General features: G+C 43.7%; 1 protein-coding gene, 1 non-coding gene and 1 pseudogene across 2 annotated transcripts; 1 reads left to right on the forward strand and 2 right to left on the reverse strand.

Moving 5' to 3' along the window:
- Window positions 1-3,340: 3,340 nt before the first annotated feature.
- On the reverse strand, window positions 3,341-3,459 carry LOC137099077 (5S ribosomal RNA). Its single transcript, XR_010910716.1, has one exon. It is a non-coding gene; the product is annotated as a 5S ribosomal RNA (ribosomal RNA).
- Window positions 3,460-3,850: 391 nt separating this feature from the next.
- LOC137099092 (5S ribosomal RNA) lies at window positions 3,851-3,959 on the forward strand (annotated as a pseudogene).
- A 1,871-nt stretch (window positions 3,960-5,830) lies between these two features.
- LOC137140612 (tripartite motif-containing protein 29-like) lies at window positions 5,831-6,777 on the reverse strand. Its single transcript, XM_067528996.1, has 2 exons — window positions 6,235-6,777; window positions 5,831-5,995 (listed from the first exon to the last, which is right to left on the reverse strand). Exons 1-2 carry the CDS (start codon window positions 6,775-6,777, stop codon window positions 5,894-5,896), a joined length of 645 nt encoding a protein of 214 aa, XP_067385097.1. The 3' UTR covers window positions 5,831-5,893.
- Window positions 6,778-20,123: the final 13,346 nt, after the last annotated feature.

Consider the following 20,123-nt stretch of genomic DNA (forward strand, 5'->3'; position numbering starts at 1 on the left):
GATCTAAACAGGAGGGAATAAGAAAATAAAGTGCAGCTCAGTGTGTGTGAGAGCAGAAAAGGAGGAGTTGCACTGTTCATCCATCAAGTCATTAAAGCATTCGAGCAATTTTAAAATAACATGTTTTAATACAAAGATGTTCCTGAAAGATATTTTCACATCAGTTAATTTTAAAAGTCAATTCACACAAAAGCTTCCTGTAGTTCATTGTTGTGTGAGTCTTTTGATATTTAAGTTTTTTCAGCTCATACTTATGGATCAGTTGGTGGCCTCCTATTTTCCACATCCACACATCCTGTTCTTGTTATTTTTGTCCTAAATCTTAACTTATTTAATTTAGTGAGACACCAGTACAAATGTTCATGGTTCTGCAAGTCAGTCACCTGAGCTCAGTCCAGTAGAGTTTGTTGCTGAAGAACTGAATGAAGAAAGCAAAACAAACGTTAACATTAAGCAGGAAATTAAGCTGATTGCTGTATTACAATTGCTGTAATATGTTTTTGAATGTGACTTTTGTTTCAGAATTCTGGCTTTTTTCTCATAATTTACTTTGTTCTTACAGACTTATGATATTAAAAAGAAACTGAAGCTTTGAATCAATATGAAGCAAATGTGTTGAACATTCTTTGGGGTTTTGAAGCATTTGACAGTTAAAATGACGACATCTGCTGGAAATCTGCATGTTGTCTTCTTAGAGTATAACTGTTGCAGTACCTCGTGTACTTAGTTCATATAGTCAGTGAACAACAGTGAGACTCTCACTCAATTGAGAGAACTGGTTCAGTTTTTTTTTCAGAATAGTTTCAAAATAATCAATGACAAAATCTGATGATTTCTACTGATGCAGAAAAAGAGAAACAGCATTTTTAAAAGCATTCTCATTACAGCAGAAATTTTATTAGACATTTATATCACAGAGTAGATAAAATTTTCACCTAGAGAAAAAAAACATATCATGAGCAGTGAAGTCATCTACCGCTGCAGAAGTCACAAGTAAAAACCTACACAAACTCAAAGTATTATTAGAACATTAAATTAGATGTTAAAATACCACCATGATTGACACGTGATGTGTGGTGTCTCTGGATTAAACATCAGTAAAAACCTTCCAAAAAACTAACTAGAATATACAATTTAACCCACTGGTACCCACCAGTTCTCACCAGTTTTCAGCAGTTTACACCAGAGATTCATGTAAAGATTAACATTATTTCGGTGCATATGATACAAACCCTTTGGAAAATCATTTTTGCTGTAATAAATCCAAATTCCCCCTTTTGACACATGGTTTAACCTGTGCGCCAAATTTTCTCTGTGTTTAGGAAAACTTTTTTTCCCCGTTTCTTTCTCAGAGAAAATTGTTGCACAGCAGTGAGTGTTGATAAAACGTCTGTGTCTGTTCAACATGTTCTTCTATGAGCCACAAATTCAGCATCTTGAGCTGAATAATATGATAAACATCACATTATGTAACAACAGCAAAATCTTATTGGTTCTCGCCAGTGGTGGGCTTGTGTAAAGCAGAACCATCTGGATAAAGTAACATTGTAACTGGGTTAAGAAGATTGTGAAGAACATACAAACGTCTCTTTTGTTGTGTTTTCTTTAACCAGCATGAAACATGTTTTTGCAAAAGTGTTTTGAATTATGCAAAATCCCACTTTTCTCAGTAGAAAACAGTGAATCTGAATCATCTGCCTCTGCTTGTGGTTTTAGTAAGTTACATTTTGTATTTAAATGTATGTAGCAGAAGCAGGTGCTTAGATGCACTGAGGTACTGTTTTATAATATTTTAAGTGGTTCTGCCATAACTTTTATTAGTTAACGAGTTGAGGAGTCTTATCACCTGGTATATAAAAATCTAAAATGTATGTTTATCTCCTCACACATATTGTAACAGTGCTTTGCTTGTTTGCAGGCAGAGCACTGACTGCAGTTTATTTTAGTATAGTTGTACATTGTGGTTTTAATTTGTCAGGTTGTTTTTGGATTTGGTTGAGTTTGAACTCTTCTTTTGTTTCTGGTACTGCGCCAGGTTGCTGCCTCCACCTATGGTTGTGGTTGGTATATTGGGAGTTGGCTCACTGTTATACTGCATGTTTAGTGTTTGTGTGGTTTGTTGTGTGGTTACTTCACATTTAGGATACTCCCAGCCCCCTGCCAGGGGGTGGTTGGTCTTTTTCTTTTCCTTTTTAGTTTTAGGATTTTAATATTGTTTTGTTTTTATTAAATAGCCATTATAGCAGTTAACCCACACTGACGGTTGTGGCCTCTTTATTGAAGCCCCTGTGCTTCATTTATCAATTTAATCTTGACTGGGTATCTCAGGATACTCACACAACAGGTTACATTAAGGCTCACTGTGACGTCAGGGTGTTTTATCATGTGACCTACTCTATAATAAGGACAGCTTCACGCAATCTTAGTGGATTCACACAGGAAAGAATCAGTAGCTCATCCGATCCTAAACTTTTGTCAGGATCCCCAACTTCACTTCCTCTTTATGACTTTTATTTTGCAGCCACTTCCTCTTTCCTGGTCCCGTAGCATTGTTTCCGCTTTACTAATCACCGGTAATCAGTTTCACCTGCTCTCATCACTTTGCTTATTTACGTCCTCAGTTCCCTCAGCAAACTGTCAGGTTGTCTGCTAATCACTGTGACTTTCCAGCCTCCATCACGTTCATCATTGCGATCCACGGCGAAGAGAATGTTTTCCATGTCCATGTTTGACTCAACCCATCGGAGACATACAAGCACCCGGTGCACGCTCTCCCGCCGAAGGATGGCCATCGCACCTCTGATTCTACTTTGGGCCCAACCGTCTCGCAAAATGCAGCTGTGCTGATGGTCATTGTGATTTTCTTTCTGCGTCTCTGGACGGACCTTAAAATGGTGTCTTGACACTCTTGCCCAGGTTTTCCTCCACTTTCCTCTTTGGCAGTGAGCGGAGCACCAACTTCTATTACACACCTGACAGTGAAAGGTGTGTTAAAGGAGGACAGTGGCGAATTGTGGTTGACAGCTGCACTTCTGGGAGCAAATATCTGCCTCCATGTTCTTGCCACTTCAAACGATGTGTAGACTTTGTTACAGGAGTAAAACTCTTAGGATTTACATCGGTCAAACGTTGAGAGGGAACATTTTGCTGCCTTTACCGAACAAACCCATAATGAAAGATAATGTGAACATGACGTGAGAGGAAGTTTCTGCCAGAGGTTCTTCACACAACTCCCCCGTCCACTCCTTGCTTTTAAACAGTCTGTCTACAGTGAAGCAGCAGCAGCAGCAGCAGCAGCGCCCTCTACTGTCTGTAAGAGAAAACTGGGGGGAAAAAGAAAAGCTTACAGCACCTGGTATTCCCAGGCGGTCTCCCATCCAAGTACTAACCAGGCCCGACCCTGCTTAGCTTCCGAGATCGGACGAGATCGGGCGTGTTCAGGGTGGTATGGCCGTAAGCCACAGCTCCGTGCACAAACACACATTTTATACAAGCACATCATCACCAGCATCCCATCCAACTGGCTCAGTTTCAGCCATAGACCACCTGGGTGCTCGCCTGAGGAGCTACCGGCTGGAGGGTGGCTAAAGAGGAGGCGGAAATACTTAGTAACTGCTCCTCCTGATCTGCTGTGATCCGTTGTTAGAAAGAGCAGAGCAGCAACCAGCTGAGAGCAGACTAGGACTGTGGAAGCACTTTGCTGCTGGGGGCCGCCTCTCCAAGACGCCGCTGTTTATTTGATGCCCCCCGTGCTTCATTTGCTCACATCGAGAGCGATGTGACACCTGACAAGAGCCAGAGATCGTCGACCACCTCCTTCTCAAAAGGCCTGTTTGCCAAAACTCTCGTGGCTTACGGCCATACCACCCTGAACACGCCCGATCTCGGAAGCTAAGCAGGGTCGGGCCTGGTTAGTACTTGGATGGGAGACCGCCTGGGAATACCAGGTGCTGTAAGCTTTTTCCTCATCAACAATCCAAAACCTCAAAATATGCACTTTGTTATCATCACAGGTGAAGCATCCAACCCTCACAATGTGACAAAGGGACTTTTCTTTTTGACAAATGACTGAAACAAAGAATCCCTTCTCCAATTTGCTTCAGACCAATTTTCCCACAATCCACTCACAGGCTCCTCAGCTAACAGTCTGCGCCTGTAAAACTAAGGCCTGATCCAGGACCCGAGAACTTGGTGGGGCCAGTGACTTTTTCCTTTCTCCCACGCACTCTAGTAAGTCCTGCCTTTGTTTTAGACTCCATTTCATATGTGTGTCCTCCCTCATAGACTGGAGATCAGCGCCACCTAGCGAGTCTGAGGGCAACCACATCACCATCCTGCTTTGCCAACAACATTCTTTAATAAACTTGGTTAAAACTGAGAAGTTGTGTCAAGCACCTTATTGCGTCCAACCCTAAAAACTAACCCGTTACAATTTGACACTAAAATGTCCTTATATCTGCTAACAACTTAATATGTGTTACATTTCTACCAATGAATAAATGTTTTTGTGCTTAGAAACGCTGAGATCCTGCAGGAGGCTGTTCTAAACGCTTAACACCAGCCTTGTCATAAACTGTGTGGCCACCAGGAGGCGAAAGAGCTGCACTGAAACCTGATCACTGTGGGGAAACACAGTGTGGTGTTAAATGTTTTCACCGTGTTTGTCTGCAGAAGTGTCCTCATTCCCTGAAATGGTTTTCAAACCACCAACTGCTTTTACATGTAGGAAAGGTAAAAAAAATAAGCCAAAGTAATAACTAGGTTATGGTAAATCTGTGGGAACAGACGCAGCCTGTTGCAGTTTCTCTCCTTCTTGGGGGATTTGTTTTAATTTATTCTTTTTTGTATTTTTTAGTTTTATTGAGTATCTAGTTTGTCGTGAAAAGATGGTCTGAGGGGGCCACAAATGCCCTGCAGGGATGTTGTGACATCTCTGGACCCCCTCCAGTTTGCTTATCCCCCTCAGCTGGGAGTGGAGGACGCCCTCATCCACTTACTACCCCGGATCTACACCAACCTGGACAAGCCTGGGGGTCTGTCAAGATCATGTTTTATGTTTTTTGACTTTTGGCGGTGGAAGCAATGTTCCCGCTAATCTGCGCGTGTGCGCAATTGCGCGCTGCTGACACTGTCTCCGCGCACAGAAAAACATCCAACCTGATTTGAAAATAAAAAACACAACAATTTATTCTGTTATTTCGCAGTGATTCAGTGAGAGAGTGTCCGCTTCAGCCAATGATGCGATTCACGTACGTATTTCCTCAGTAACAACGTCACTGACCGGCTGTGACAGCGTCCTTAGGAGCCGCACCGGTGTTTTAGCAAAGCGGAGAGAAGACACGCTAATGATGTTAAGTGCTGCTTATGTTGACCCTTAATAATAATGGCAAAACGAACGGGAAGTTATTTACATTTTCATATATAGATATTGATCATTAAATACTGTCACAAGTTTATGATTCGTAGAAATTTCAGAGTACAAATACCTGGGTGTCCACCTGGACAATAAACTGGACCGGTCAGTTAATGAAGCATCAATCTAAAGAAAAACACAGAGCAGCTGTATTTTCTAGGAGACTAATGTCCTTCAACATCTGCAGCACCTTGCTCTGGATGTTCTGAGTCTGTGGTAGCCAGCTCCATCTTCTATGCTGTGGTTTGGAGAATGTTGTCCAAACTCCTCTCAGTCCTGGACAATCCCTCCCACCCAGTCCACTGTGTGCTGGCTGCACAGAGCAGCACTTTCAGCCAGAGACTGATCACAGAACAACACAGGAGACATAAACTGTTCAACTCGTACCCCTCTTGTAAAAATGAGGGGACTGAAAGGTCAAAATGGACAATTATTTATTATTTTATTTTAAGGTCAATTATTATCTATCATATTTTGTTTTTAGTTGCATTTCAGTAGATTGTTCATTTGTCCATGTGGTTTTTCTCCTTGGTTTGGTTGAGGTGCTTTTCCTTTGTTTTTTACTTTTCCTGCAGAGAGCAGCTGTAACAAGACAACACAATTTCCATATGGGTTTAATAAAGTTATTTGAATAATGAATTTTGAAAAAAAATTATAAGAATCCTGAGTTTAGAGTTAGAATTCTAAGGAAAAAGTCAAAATTCAAATAAATTGTCGTCCTTCATATGTTTCTCATAATTATCACCTTTGACAGTTTGTTGAATGAATCTGAACTAAAATTGCACATTCAACAGGATCAAATCCAGTAGGTTTAAACATACATAGTTTTCTTTGTCAAGCTCAGCATCTTTCCTCTTCAGCTCATTGATCTCCTGCTCCAGCTTCTCCTGAAGCTCTTTGACTCGACTCACTTCAGTTTCCTGCTGGGATCTGATCTTCTGCTTCACCTCAGACCTTCTTTTCTCAATGAGACGGATCAGCTCAGTGAAGATCTTCTCACTGTCCTCCAATGTTTTCTCAGCAGAGCGATTGAGAGCCTCCACCTCCTGTTGAAGCACCTTCAAATCTTTCTCTCTGTCCTGGATTCTCTGCTGGATTTGTTGTCGACTCCCCTCGAGTTCTCTCTGCCTCTCAGTCCTTTCTGCTGCAGCTGAGACTGTGTCGTGGCCTTTATGTTCATCCACAGAGCAGAGATAACAGATACACTGCTGATCAGTACGGCAGAACATCTTCATCACCTCATCATGACGAGGGCAGATGTTCTCCTGCAGGTTCTTGGAGGGCTCCACCAGCTTGTGTTTTTTTAACTGTGCTACATCATAATGAGGCTGCAGGTGTTTCTCACAGTAAGAGACCAGACACATCAAACAGGACTTAACAGCTTTCAGTTTTGTCCCAGTACAGAAATCACAGGCCACATCTTCAGGTCCAGCATAGCAGTGATCAGCAGGAGCAACTGGAACCGTGTCCACAGTAACTGTGTCCACAGGGAATAGTCACTGGATCCTTCAGTTCCTCTAAACAGATCGAACAGGAGAATTTTTCTTGATCCAGTTGATTTCCTTGCTTTGCCATTTTCCCCCGACTGCGATTGTTGAATAGTTTCACTTTTGTCCGAAGAACAACAAGCTCTGTGCCCTGAAGGAAAACTGATCTTTGCTCTTGTTCCAATGATGCAGTCAATAGGTTTTACCAGCTCAGTCATGTACCTCCATGTTGTTTACACACATCCTTACACTGACAGATCTGTGAAGGAGGAAGGAACAAAAATAAATCTGTTAATAGGGAGGAGCTCACTGTGTTTGAAAGCAGCAGCAATAGGGATGAATTTTCAGACTTTATAGAACAAAAATTTCAGACTGAAAACTGGTTCAGTTATATTTTCAGAATAGTTTCAAAAAATCAATGACAAAATCTGATAATTTCTACTCATGCAGTAGAAGAGAAACATTACAATAGAAATTTTATTACACATTTATATCACAGAGTAGATAAAATTTTTACCTAGAGAAAAAACATATCATGAGCAGTGAAGTCATCTGCCGCTGCAGAAGTCACAGAAAAAAACCTACACAAACCCAAACTATTATCAGAACAATAAATTAGGTGTTAAAATACCACCATGATTGACAGGTGATGTGTGGTGTCTCTGGTTTAAACATCAGTGTAAACCTTCCAAAAAACTAACTAGAATATACAATTTAACACATTAGATTTTTACATCACTTGTTCCATCAATTGATTTTACTGAACTCAGTAGTGGATCCAAGAACCTAAAAGACAAAGTCCAGCATGTAAAGGCTGAGTGAATGTGGTCTGGACTCTGTGGAGGAGAGTCTGGTTTCAGAGACAGTGTAGAAGGACAGAATACCTGCTCTGTGATCCAGCTACACTCCTACACTCCTGTTCCTGCTGCTCTGCTTATTGAACCACCAGGTCCCATTGGCCCTATTTAAAAAACCTTAATAATAAACAGTAATAGAAACAATAGTAGAATTATCACCTGACAGTTTCAACCTAAGAACTGATAAATTATAACCTCGTGAACGTAGACTTCATGGCAGAACTACTGTATTGGACTGTATTAAACTGCACATGGTCATAATGTTGAGCTTTATCAGTGTAAGATGCTACACGGATGTAATGAGCATCTTTACCATTTGGTGGTACTTTGGTTCCATTATGCATTTACTATTTTTTACAGCTAATTATTAGCAGTAAGATTTTCCATTAGTTCATAAAGATTGGGCCAAAAGAAAGAGACTCTTCAGATTTACATCAAGGCAGGTGGTGTAGAGAGAGAGTTTATCACTCATATCAGTATGTCCCAGGTTCAACCTGAGTGTAATTTGATCAGGAGTTCTTTAGTTTCTGCTTGGAGAAGTGTGAGGATAATTTACTGCTATAAATGTAGAAGTTTTGTGTCCATGTGTATTTACATGTCCCAGGAGTGTCACACTTTGATGTGTATTTAATGTTTTGCGGACCCAGAAAGAGAGACGGAACCAGGCGGTTAGGAAGGCGTGAATGTTTATTTAGGGGAAGGTATAGTGGATTGGGTCGGGGGAAAAGGGGAGCGCTGCCAGGAGGCGATGTCCGGAGAACGGAGAGGCTGGTCCGAGGAGCTTGATGCCTTGTGCGGGGGGGGGCGATTGGGGGGCGAGTCACAGGTGGAGGTTGAATGGTGACCGCGGGAGAAGGAGCCGTGGAGACGAGGAGCCAAGGGGATCGCTGAACACAGCAGGGCGGCCGGAGGATCTGAGGGCAGGGAGACAAAGAGCAGGTTAGCTGTTTCTAACTAACGGGTTTTTACCAGGAGCCTAATGTACACGAGTACCAAGGAGGTTACTACGACGATTTGGCAACTTGTGGCGTGGAGGAGACCGGTATATGAACTGCTGTCATTAGGTTGAGTGATTGCTTGCAGGTGTGGCCGCCGCTGCAGTCCAGGTGCTCTGGGAGAAAGAAAACAAACAGGGAGAGAGAGAGAGAGAGAGCAGGAGGGAAGGGGAGGATAGAAGGGCGGATGCTGTGACAGTACACCCCCCTCAAGGGTCGCCTCTGGGCGACCGGCCAGCTTGTCAGGGTGAGCCTTGTGGAAGCACCTGACAAGCTTAGGATCCAAGATCCAAGCCTGGGGAACCCAGGAGCGTTCCTCCGGACCGTAACCTTCCCAGTCCACCAAATATTGGAGACCCCGGCCCCGGCGGCGAACGTCCAAGATGCGACGCACAGTGTAGGCGGGGTGATTGTCGATGAGCCGGGTGGGAGGTGGGGGGTCGGTCGGCGGGCACAAAGGACTGGAAGAGACTGGTTTTAACTGAGAGACGTGGAACACGGGATGCACTCTCATATTTCTGGGGAGTGTGAGTTGTACAGCGGATGGGTTAATTATTCTTACAACAGGGAAGGGGCCAATATATCGGGGGGCTAATTTTCGAGATTTGATATGCAGAGGAATATTTTGAGTGGACAGATAGACAGTCTGACCTGGTGTATAGGTGGGGGCCGGGGTTCTCCGACGGTCGGCGAGGCGCTTGTTCCTTTGTGTCGTCCAGAGGAGTGCTGCCCGGGCCTCTCTCCATAGCCTACGGCAACGGCGGATGTGTGCGTTGACAGAAGGAACTGCGATCTCCGTCTCCTGATTTGGGAACATTGGCGGTTGGTACCCTAAAGAGCACATGAAGGGCGAGAGACCTGTGGCAGAGGAAGTGAGAGAGTTATGAGCATATTCAATCCATGGAATGAATGAACTCCAGGTGGCGGGGTTAGATGAGGTGACGCATCTGAGGGCGGTTTCAAGACTCTGGTTTTCACATTCAGTCTGGCCATTGGATTGGGGGTGGAACCCGGAAGACAAACTGACGGTTGCCCCCAGAGCGTTACAGAATGCCTTCCAAACCTGGGAGACAAACTGTGGGCCACGGTCCGAAACAATATCGTGAGGGATTCCATGGAGACGGAGAACATGCTGGGTGAGAAGCTCAGCTGTTTCAGTGGCTATAGGTAATTTTGGCAGGGGGACAAAGTGGACAGCTTTGGAGAAGCGGTCGATGATGGTGAGGATAGTGGTATTTCCATGAGATGGTGGAAGTCCTGTGACGAAGTCCAGGGCAATGTGTGACCATGTGTGACTGGATATAGGAAGGGGTTGAAGGAGGCCATCTGGTGGTTTCTTGGGGGTTTTTCCCCGGGCACAGATGGCGCAGGCCGCCACAAACTCCCAGGTGTCCTTAACCAGAGACGGCCACCAGAAGTGTCTCCGGAGGAGGTGTATGGAAAGGTCTGCCCCGGGGTGACAGGAGAACTTGGAGCAGTGGGCCCACTGGAGGACCTGGGAACGAACCCGAGAAGGAACGAAAAGGAGACCAGGAGGTCCGGTGCCGGGATCGGGCTCCTGTTGCTGGGCCATGCGCACAGTTTATTCGATTTCCCAGGTGAGGGCCCCCAGTACACATGATGGGTGGAGAATGTGTTCGGGATCATGGGGGGATGTCTCAGGGGCGTGGATGCGGGACAAAGCGTCGGGTTTGATGTTCTTAGACCCGGGGCGGTAGGTGAGGGAAAAATTGAAGCGCTCAAAGAAAAGGGACCATCGGGCTTGCCGGGAATTGAGTCGCTTGGCGGTCCTGAGATGAGCGAGGTTTTTATGGTCAGTCCAAATGATAAATGGTTGTGGCGCCCCCTCTAGCCAAAGGCGCCACTCCTCCAGTGCCAGCTTAATTGCCAGGAGCTCACGATCACCCACAGAATAGTTCCTCTCGGCAGGGGACAACTGGCGCGAGAAGAAGGCGCAGGGCCGCAGCTTCTGGTCGCCCTCACTGCGCTGGGAAAGGACGGCACCCACGCCAACCTCTGAGGCATCCACCTCAACTACAAACTGGCGAGAGGTGTCGGGCTGAGACAGGATGGTGGGAGAGGTGAACTGCTCCTTAAGTTGGGTGAACGCTCCCTCGGCTTTCTCTGTCCAGCGGAATGGGGCAATAGGAGATGTTAGTTTTGTCTCCTTTCAGCACCATTCCCTGTTTGCCACTCTCCTCCCGTGGACACTTCCCCCACACCGGACATGTCCCTCATTCCCCCAGCCTATCATGACCTCGCCCCAGTCTTCAATAAGGAGCAAGCCCTGTCACTCCCTCCCCACCGCCCATTTGACTGTGCTATTGATCTCCAGCCTGGGGCACCGTTACCCACCGGTCGTTTCTAACTAACGGGTTTTTACCAGGAGCCTAATGTACACGAGTACCAAGGAGGTTACTGCGACGATTTGGCAACTTGTGGCGTGGAGGAGACCGGTATATGAACTGCTGTCATTAGGATGAGTGATTGCTTACAGGTGTGGCCGCCGCTGCAGTCCAGGTGCTCTGGGAGAAAGAAAACAAACAGGGAGAGTGAGAGAGAGAGAGAGCAGGAGGGAAGGGGAGGATAGAAGGGCGGATGCTGTGACAAGGAGAGTTTTTGTTCATGTTGAGAAGGTTAAATGTTAGAGATAAATTTGTCTCTGCAGCTTTGTGCGAGCTATATTTAAAAAAGGCAGTAAAATAAGAGTCAGAGTGGTCTTTTTTCATCTACATAATATTTTATGCACATTCAGCAAGTTCAAATGTTCCACTGTCTCTACTGGAGTTTGTAGTGTTACAGGATGAAAACTGCCTCAGTTATCGTCTCATACAACTTTCATATTTTCTCCACCAACTTTGAACAAGATCCTGGAAATAATTGATCGAGTCTTGGAGAAATAATAGTTTATTATAGTAGTTTATTATGTAAAGCTTTACTTTGTTCAGACATTAAAGCAGTTTGTTAATAACTTATGTTCAGTGATTTCATGCAGATTCACTTCATAAACAAACCCAGTTTGTTCAACTATGTCAAAATAATCAAAGATCTACTTATTAATTATACAATCTCTCCTTTTGGCTTTGTGTGTTCGGGGTCGCCACAGCGGATCATTGTCCGCATGTTGATTTGGCACAATTTTTACGCTGGATGCCCTTCCTGACGCAACCCTCCCCAATTTCTACTGGGCTTGGACTGGCACTGCATCGCTGGGGAGGGCAAATGGGCTGTGAGGGGTTCAGTGTCTTGCCCAGGGACACTTCGACATATAGCCAGGGCGGGGGATCGAACCACTCACCCTGTGGTCCGTAAGCAACTGCCTTTACCAACTGAGCTATAGCCGCCCCCAATTATGATTATACAATAATTTCTTGAAAATAAAGATGCTATTTTTGCACAATGTCTTGATTGAAATGCTTTTTACAACTGTCATTCTATCCTTTAAAACAACAGCAACTTTTGATCCATGTGACTAAACAGATCTAAATGTCAGTTTTAAACCACATGTGTCTAAATCCTTTGTCAATGAGCTGAAGTTTCCATCTGCTCAGTGTTTCATAGACATTTTTGTAGCAGAGTCGTCTTAAACCCACATGAATGCTCTTGGTCTGTTTGACCTGTGAACAGAGGATGTTTAAGCAAAATATGAACATTACACAAGGATTAAACAAACCTCATCATGAGCAGTGATATCCTCAGTGGCTCCACAGAAACAGGAAATAAACGAAAAACTAAGAAACTAAAAGAACAAATATACTAAATGAAAAACTTGTGATGTTTGATTGGCTGATCTCTGTGGTGTCTCTCTCATTTCAACAAACTGTCTTTTAATGACGACGACTTGATGGAAGTTTACACAACTCAGCAGTGGATCCACAGTCAAAAAGGAAAAGTCCAGCATGTAGAGGCTGAGTGAATGTGGTCTGGACTCTGTGGAGGAGAGTCATGGTTTCACAGACACTGTAGAAGGACAGAATACCTGCTCTGTGATCCAGGTACACTCCTATTCTGGAGGACTGAGGACCTGAGACTGGAATTTTAATTTTGTTGAACCAAAATTCAAATTTTTTTTGGAAACACGTTAGTGCCCAAGATTTGTCATTGTTACCAAAATCACATCCTTCACCGTTCACACTTCTGCTGATGTTCTTGTATGTGACTGCTACATCAACTGCTGTCCCTCTCCACTCCACCTCCCAGTAACAACGTCCAGTCAGACTCTCTCTGCTCAGGACCTGACAGAAAAATGTGAATCTGTCTTTGTGACTAGAATAAGATTGTTTTTGACTCACTACTGTTACTTTTCTGTTTCCCTGAGATAATAACAGATAATCATTTGCTGTGTTTGGATCCAGTGTGATTTCACATGAATATTTTAAGAATCCAGCTCTGGTCTCTGGTTCTGCCTTTGGATCTAACAGTAAAACATCCACTTGAGTCACTAATGATGAGATGTTTGTCCATGTCTGTCTCAGAATGTCCTGTATTTGATCTCTGAGCTCTGACACAGCTGCTGTCACATCCTCAAAGTATCTCAGAGGACGGATGTTGATGCTGGATGTATGTGTAGATTCACTGAGTTGTGACAGTGAGGGGTAGTTGTGTAGAAACTGGTTGTGATCCTCTGTGTGTGAGAGCTGCTCCATCTCAGCATCTTTCCTCTTCAGCTCAGTGATCTCCTGCTCCAGCTTCTCCTGAAGCTCTTTGACTCGACTCACTTCAGTTTCCTGCTGGGATCTGATCTGCTGCTTCACCTCAGAGCTTCTTTTCTCAATGAGACGGATCAGCTCAGTGAAGATCTTCTCACTGTCCTCCGCTGTTTTCTCAGCAGAGCGATTGAGAGCCTCCACCTCCTGTTGAAGCACCTTCACATCTTTGTCTCTGTCCTGGATTCTCTGCTGGATTTGTTGTCGACTCCCCTCGAGCTCTCTCTGCCTCTCAGTCCTTTCTGCTGCAGCTGAGACTGTGTCGTGGCCTTTATGTTCATCCACAGAGCAGAGATAACAGATACACTGCTGATCAGTACGGCAGAACATCTTCATCACCTCATCGTGACGAGAGCAGATGTTCTCCTGGAGGTTCTTGGAGGGCTCCACCAGCTTGTGCTTTTTAAAAGCAGGAGATTCATAATGAGGCTGCAGGTGTTTCTCACAGTAAGATGCCAAACAAACAAGACAGGACTTAACAGTTTTCAGTTTTCTCCCAGTACAGACATCACAGGCCACATCTTTAGGTCCAGCATAGCAGTGATCAGCAGGAGCAGCTTGGAGTCCAGTGTTCTTCAGCTCCTCCACTAAACCTGCTAAGATGGCGTTTTTCACGAGGACAGGTCTCAGTGTGAAGGTCTGTCTACACTGAGGACAGCTGTAGAGTTTCTTCTGATCCTCTTCATCCCAGAAACCTTTAATACAGTTCAGACAGTAACTGTGTCCACAGGGAATAGTCACTGGATCCTTCATTAGATCCAGACAGATCGAACAAGAAAATGCTTCCTCGTCCAGCTGAACTCCTTTCTGCGCCATTTCCCCTTCAGTGATAATGACTGTTTCAGTTTCTCTTTCTTAGAACTGAGAGTTTTAGCTCTGATCTAAACAACATGTGTTTCTGCAGAGAATGGATCCTGTCAGTTCCTGCACTTCCTGGTTACACCCATCTTGAAACTGTAGATCTAAAGGGGAGGGAACAAAGAAATAAAGTGCAGCTCAGTGTGTGTGAGAGCAGAAAAGGAGGAGTTGCACTGTTCATCCATCAAGTCATTAAAGCATTCGAGCAATTTTAAAATAACATGTTTCAATACAAAGATGTTAGTGAAAGATATTTTCACATCAGTTAATTTTAAAAGTCAATTCACACAAAAGCTTTCTGTAGTTCATTGTTGTGTGAGTCTTTTGATATTTAAGTTTTTTCAGCTCATACTTATGGATCAGTTGGTGGCCTCCTATTTTCCACAGGTCGCAAACAGCACAATTTTTCTTCAATCCTGTTCTTGTTATTTTTTTCCTAAATCTTAAATTATTTAATTTAGCAGCTAAACATTGAAGATTGCAGCTCTGTTCATTTTGTTTAACAAGAACAGCAACAATTGTGTGCAGCATAGTGCACGGTGAGAACTTCCTGAACCTTCTCAGCTGATTTCACCATTGTATGGCATGATAAGAGTTTACTTTACCTATGAGGAGGTAGAAAGTCTTTTAGGGGATTTAGGCAGCCCCCCAGTTCCAGGCAATGCAAGAGGAAACTGAATTTAGCTTATTGCTGTACAGGTGCCGTGGCAAAAATGACAATATCTGGTCTTAGCCAAACCAACTTTATTTATAAAGCAGTTTAAAAACGGCAAAAACTGAGCAACGTGCTTAACAATTTAAAATGGTAAAGCCAAAATAAATACATATAAAGTAATAAAGGATAAAAAGAATAGAAATGCAATAAAGTAGTACAGTCACCTACTCATACTGGGTCCAAAGCCAGGGACAAAAAGTGAGTTTTCAGCTTCGATTTAAAACTACACAGTGAGGAGGCCTGTCTAACTTGCAAAGGCAGTGCATACCACAAATTGGGGCCTGCAACAGCAAATGCTCTGTCTCCCCTGAGCTTCCGCCGAGTTCTCGGCACGTCCAGGAGCAGCTGGTCAGAAGACCTGAGTTACCTGGAGGGGGAGTGCACATATAGCAACTCAGAGAGATAGGGCGGATCAAGACCATTTAAGGACTTAAACAAATAAAAGAATTTTAAAATGAACTCTAAGATGGACAGGCAGCGATGCGAAAACCGGGGTGATGTGCTCTCTTCCGTGTTCCAGTTAACAAACGTGCAGCTGCATTTTCTACCAGCTGAAGACGGGACAGGGACAAGTGAGAGACACCAAAATACAGAGAATTACAGTAATCCAGCCGAGTTGTGACAAAAGCATGAATCACTGTCTCAAAGTGCGTTTTTGACAAATATGGTTTAACTTTTGCCAATTGTCTTACATGAAAGAAGCTGGATTTCACCACTGCACTAACCTGCCAGTCCATGCTAAAACCACTGTCCCTCTTAACACCCTAATTAGTGACAGTAGGTTTAACAAATTGTGTCAAAGGGCCCAGGTCTTCAAGAGGGGGCTCACTTCTCGTGCTTGGACCAAAGACAATAACCTCTGTCTTTTTTTCATTAAAGTGGAGGAAATTAAGAGCCATCCAGGCTTGTAATTCCTCAAGAAACTCCATCAGTGAGCTTATGGAGTAGCCATCCTTCTGTCTCAGTGGCACATATATCTGGGTGTCATCTGCATAACAGTGGAAAGGACAGTTATGCCAAGGGGGAGCAGATAGAGGGGGAAAAAGCAGAGGCCCAAGAATTGAGCCCTGCGGAATCCCATATAACAGAGGAACAGAAGAGGACTGGACATTATCCATTTGTGTGACCTAAACCACTCCAGAGCAGTGGGATGCCTATCCATTGCTCGGAACGAGCAGCAGTAAGATCCAGTAGCACCAAGACCACACAGAGTCCCCAGCGTCTCTAGCTAAGAGGATGTCATTACAAACCCTCAGCAGTGCCAATTCTGTGCTGTGAAGCGATTTAAAGCCAGACTGGAAAACCTCAAGAATGCTGTTTTCTTCTAACAAGTCCTTCAGTTGGACATATACAATTTTCTCCAGAATTTCTGACTGAAAGGGAAGTTTAGAAATGGGCTTAAAATTGGACAACACACTGAGATCCAGGCCTGTTTTTTTAATCAGTGGCTGCACTGGAGCATGTTTGCAGTGTCTTGGGAAGACAACAAGAACAGAAGGCCCCAGAGTAGTGATAACCTCTTTAAAAAACTGTGGTGGAACCACATCAGTGGGGGAACCTGAGGGCTTCAGATGTCTAACAGTCTCATATAAAAAAGACAAAGTCACAGGCTCAAACTGGTGACAAGTTACAGGGCACAACACAGACACTGAAGGGTCAGAAGTAGGTGGTGATATGAGAGCCGTCACATTATTCACCTTATTTACAAAAAACTTAAAGTTTTCACATGCTTCCAGGGAAGGTTCCTCACAAACAGTCCTCGGGGATTAAGAACAACATATATGGTGTTAAACAGAACACGAGGCTTGTGACGGTTTGACAGGATGATATTTGAAAACTGTTCCCTTTTTGCCTCTTTTACAACAGCCTGATAACGACCAGCAGTCCTTTAATATTTGGAATGAGACCTGCAGCTTGTCCTTCTTCCACTTTCGTTCAGCTTTTCAAGACTCGCTTCTGACAGCGCGAGTTGAATGATTCAGCCACGGCTCAGCTTTAACTTTAGGCTGCCTGGACTTTAACGAAGCCACGGCATCTAGTGCTGTTTGGCAGGTTGAATGAAACCAGGAGCTGAGCTCCTCTGCATCGGAACACATAGACTCAGGAGTGAGGCCGAGAACTGAGCGGCAGTGGAAGGGTTAATAATACGGACGCACCGAGGAGGAGCGCGAGGCTTAAAGGTGTTACAGGGCAACGTAATGTCAAATAATACAGGTGTTACAGGGCAGCGTAATGTCAAATAATACAGGTGTTAAAGGGCAGCGTAATGTCAAATAATACAGCCATATGATCAGAAAACACTGTATCACAAATCCTCAAGTTGGTAACAGACAGACCATAAGTTAAAACCAGGTCAAGAGTATGTCCATGCTTGTGCGTGGGTTTCGAAACGTGCTGAAGAAAATTAAGAGTCAATAAGACTTAAAAAGTCCTTGGACATTGTTTGTGCACATTAAAATCTCCAACAATAAGGACTTGATCATACTTAGGCATGATATCACCAAAAAATTCAGAAAATTCATGAAGAAAGTCCTTATTGTATTTAGGTGGACGACGCACAGCACAGGTTGATAGCGACCCAGTTCAAACAAGTCAAGTTCAAAGCTGGAAAAAGAAGACGACAGAGATGGCTGGTTACATTTATATGTAGATTCATAAACTGTGGCCCCTCGACCCGACGTACGCGGGAAATTAAAATAATCACAATAGAGAGGCCGCAGGTTCTCCAGATTTACCCCGTGGTGCCTGGGACAAGAAGAACAGGGACGGTGGCGTTGGAACAGGTCCTCCGGACCAACGACAGGTACCAGCCAGGCATTGACAGGCTCCAATGAGTGCCAGGAGGGGAAAAGGCCATGAACCACTCCAAGCTCATCCAACGAGTCCACCGGAAAGCGCGCCAGACATGTCTTCAGCTCTACAGCAAATACACACTGGCGCCGTCTTGGAATCAGGCAACTCTGATTCTTAGACACCTCCAGTGTAATCGGTAAAGAAGCTTCAACATCCAGGACGTCTTTTAGGGTTTTATTATCTTGCAAGAGAGAAGTACATCAACAGAGTTTCAAGTCTCCATCCTATGCAGTTCTAAACCTCATACATCACACATTAGTTTTCTAACCTTCTGTTGCTGGGCAGAACATTCTCCACCCTCAGGCTACTGCTCCCAGCCTTTTTTTCCTTTTATGGAAACCTTTTCCCTTTACTGCAACATGTCATTCTCCCAAATGTAGAGATTTCCCAAACAATTGTATTATTTATTTTTTCCCCTTATTCTCATGTCCTTTATTCTCAAATTCAGCATCTTGAGCTGAATAATATGATAAACATCACATTATGTAACAACAGCAAAATCTTCTTGGTTTTCTCCAGTGGTGGGCTTGTGTAAAGCAGAACCATCTGGATAAAGTAACATTGTAACTGGGTTAAGAACATTGTGAAGAACATCCAAACGTCTCTTTTGTTGTGTTTTCTTTAACCAGCATGAAACATGTTTTTGCAAAAGTGTTTTGAATTATGCAAAATCCCACTTTTCTCAGTAGAAAACAGTGAATCTGAATCATCTGCCTCTGCTTGTGGTTTTAGTAAGTTACATTTTGTATTTAAATGTATGTAGCAGAAGCAGGTGCTTAGATGCACTGAGGTACTGTTTTATAATATTTTAAGTGGTTCTGCCATAACTTTTATTAGTTAACGAGTTGAGGAGTCTTATCACCTGGTATATAAAAATCTAAAATGTATGTTTATCTCCTCACACATATTGTAACAGTGCTTTGCTTGTTTGCAGGCAGAGCACTGACTGCAGTTTATTTTAGTATAGTTGTACATTGTGGTTTTAATTTGTCAGGTTGTTTTTGGATTTGGTTGAGTTTGAACTCTTCTTTTGTTTCTGGTACTGCGGCAGGTTGCTGCCTCCACCTATGGTTGTGGTTGGTATATTGGGAGTTGGCTCACTGTTATACTGCATGTTTAGTGTTTGTGTGGTTTGTTGTGTTGTTACTTCACATTTAGGATACTCCCAGCCCCCTGCCAGGGGGTGGTTGGTCTTTTTCTTTTCCTTTTTAGTTTTAGGATTTTAATATTGTTTTGTTTTTATTAAATAGCCATTATAGCAGTTAACCCACACTGACGGTTGTGGCCTCTTTATTGAAGCCCCTGTGCTTCATTTATCAATTTAATCTTGACTGGGTATCTCAGGATACTCACACAACAGGTTACATTAAGGCTCACTGTGACGTCAGGGTGTTTTATCATGTGACCTACTCTATAATAAGGACAGCTTCACGCAATCTTAGTGGATTCACACAGGAAAGAATCAGTAGGTCATCCGATACTAAACCTTTGTCAGGATCCCCAACTTCACTTCCTCTTTATGACTTTTATTTTGCATCCACTTCCTGTTTCCTGGTCCCGTAGCATTGTGTCCGCTTTACTAATCACCGGTAATCAGTTTCACCTGCTCTCATCACTTTGCTTATTTACGTCCTCAGTTCCCTCAGCAAACTGTCCGGTTGTCTGCTAATCACTGTGACTTTCCAGCCTCCATCACGGTCATCGTTGCGATCCACGGTTTGGACCACGCTACGTTTACTGACCTGACTCTGTCTGCCGCGCTGGTTTCGTGAGTAACTGCTTCCTATTGACTCTCTGTTTCTGACCACGTGAATGACTAAGGATTATGAGTACGGTTTTTTCTTATAACTAACTCTTGTAACCTCGTCTGTTAGAAGAGAAGGAATTAACCACGCTATGTCTGTGCTTTATTCATGCCACGCACGTGTCTTTTACCAAGCCACGTCCATCACGTGTTTGAGTATTCTATACTTCTCTGTATCAAGGGCCTCTCCAGAAATACCAAGTAAATATTCACCAAAGGATCGATGTTTGCCAATGTTATGAACCGAGTTAAAATCATGAAAGGAAATTATGGAGCCCAGAGTTAAGGGACCATTCTCGGCCTAGTGCATTTGTGTGTCTTTGAGATTGTGTCACTAAAAGGATTTTGGAGTTTTTGAATATTGTTACTAAGAGGATTTTGGAGTTCTTTTCACGTCAGGGATTGAAGAGCCACAACGGCTACGTTCCACGCACT

Source organism: Channa argus, chromosome 14, assembly GCF_033026475.1.
Source record: "Channa argus isolate prfri chromosome 14, Channa argus male v1.0, whole genome shotgun sequence".
In the NCBI taxonomy this organism is placed as follows: domain Eukaryota; kingdom Metazoa; phylum Chordata; class Actinopteri; order Anabantiformes; family Channidae; genus Channa; species Channa argus.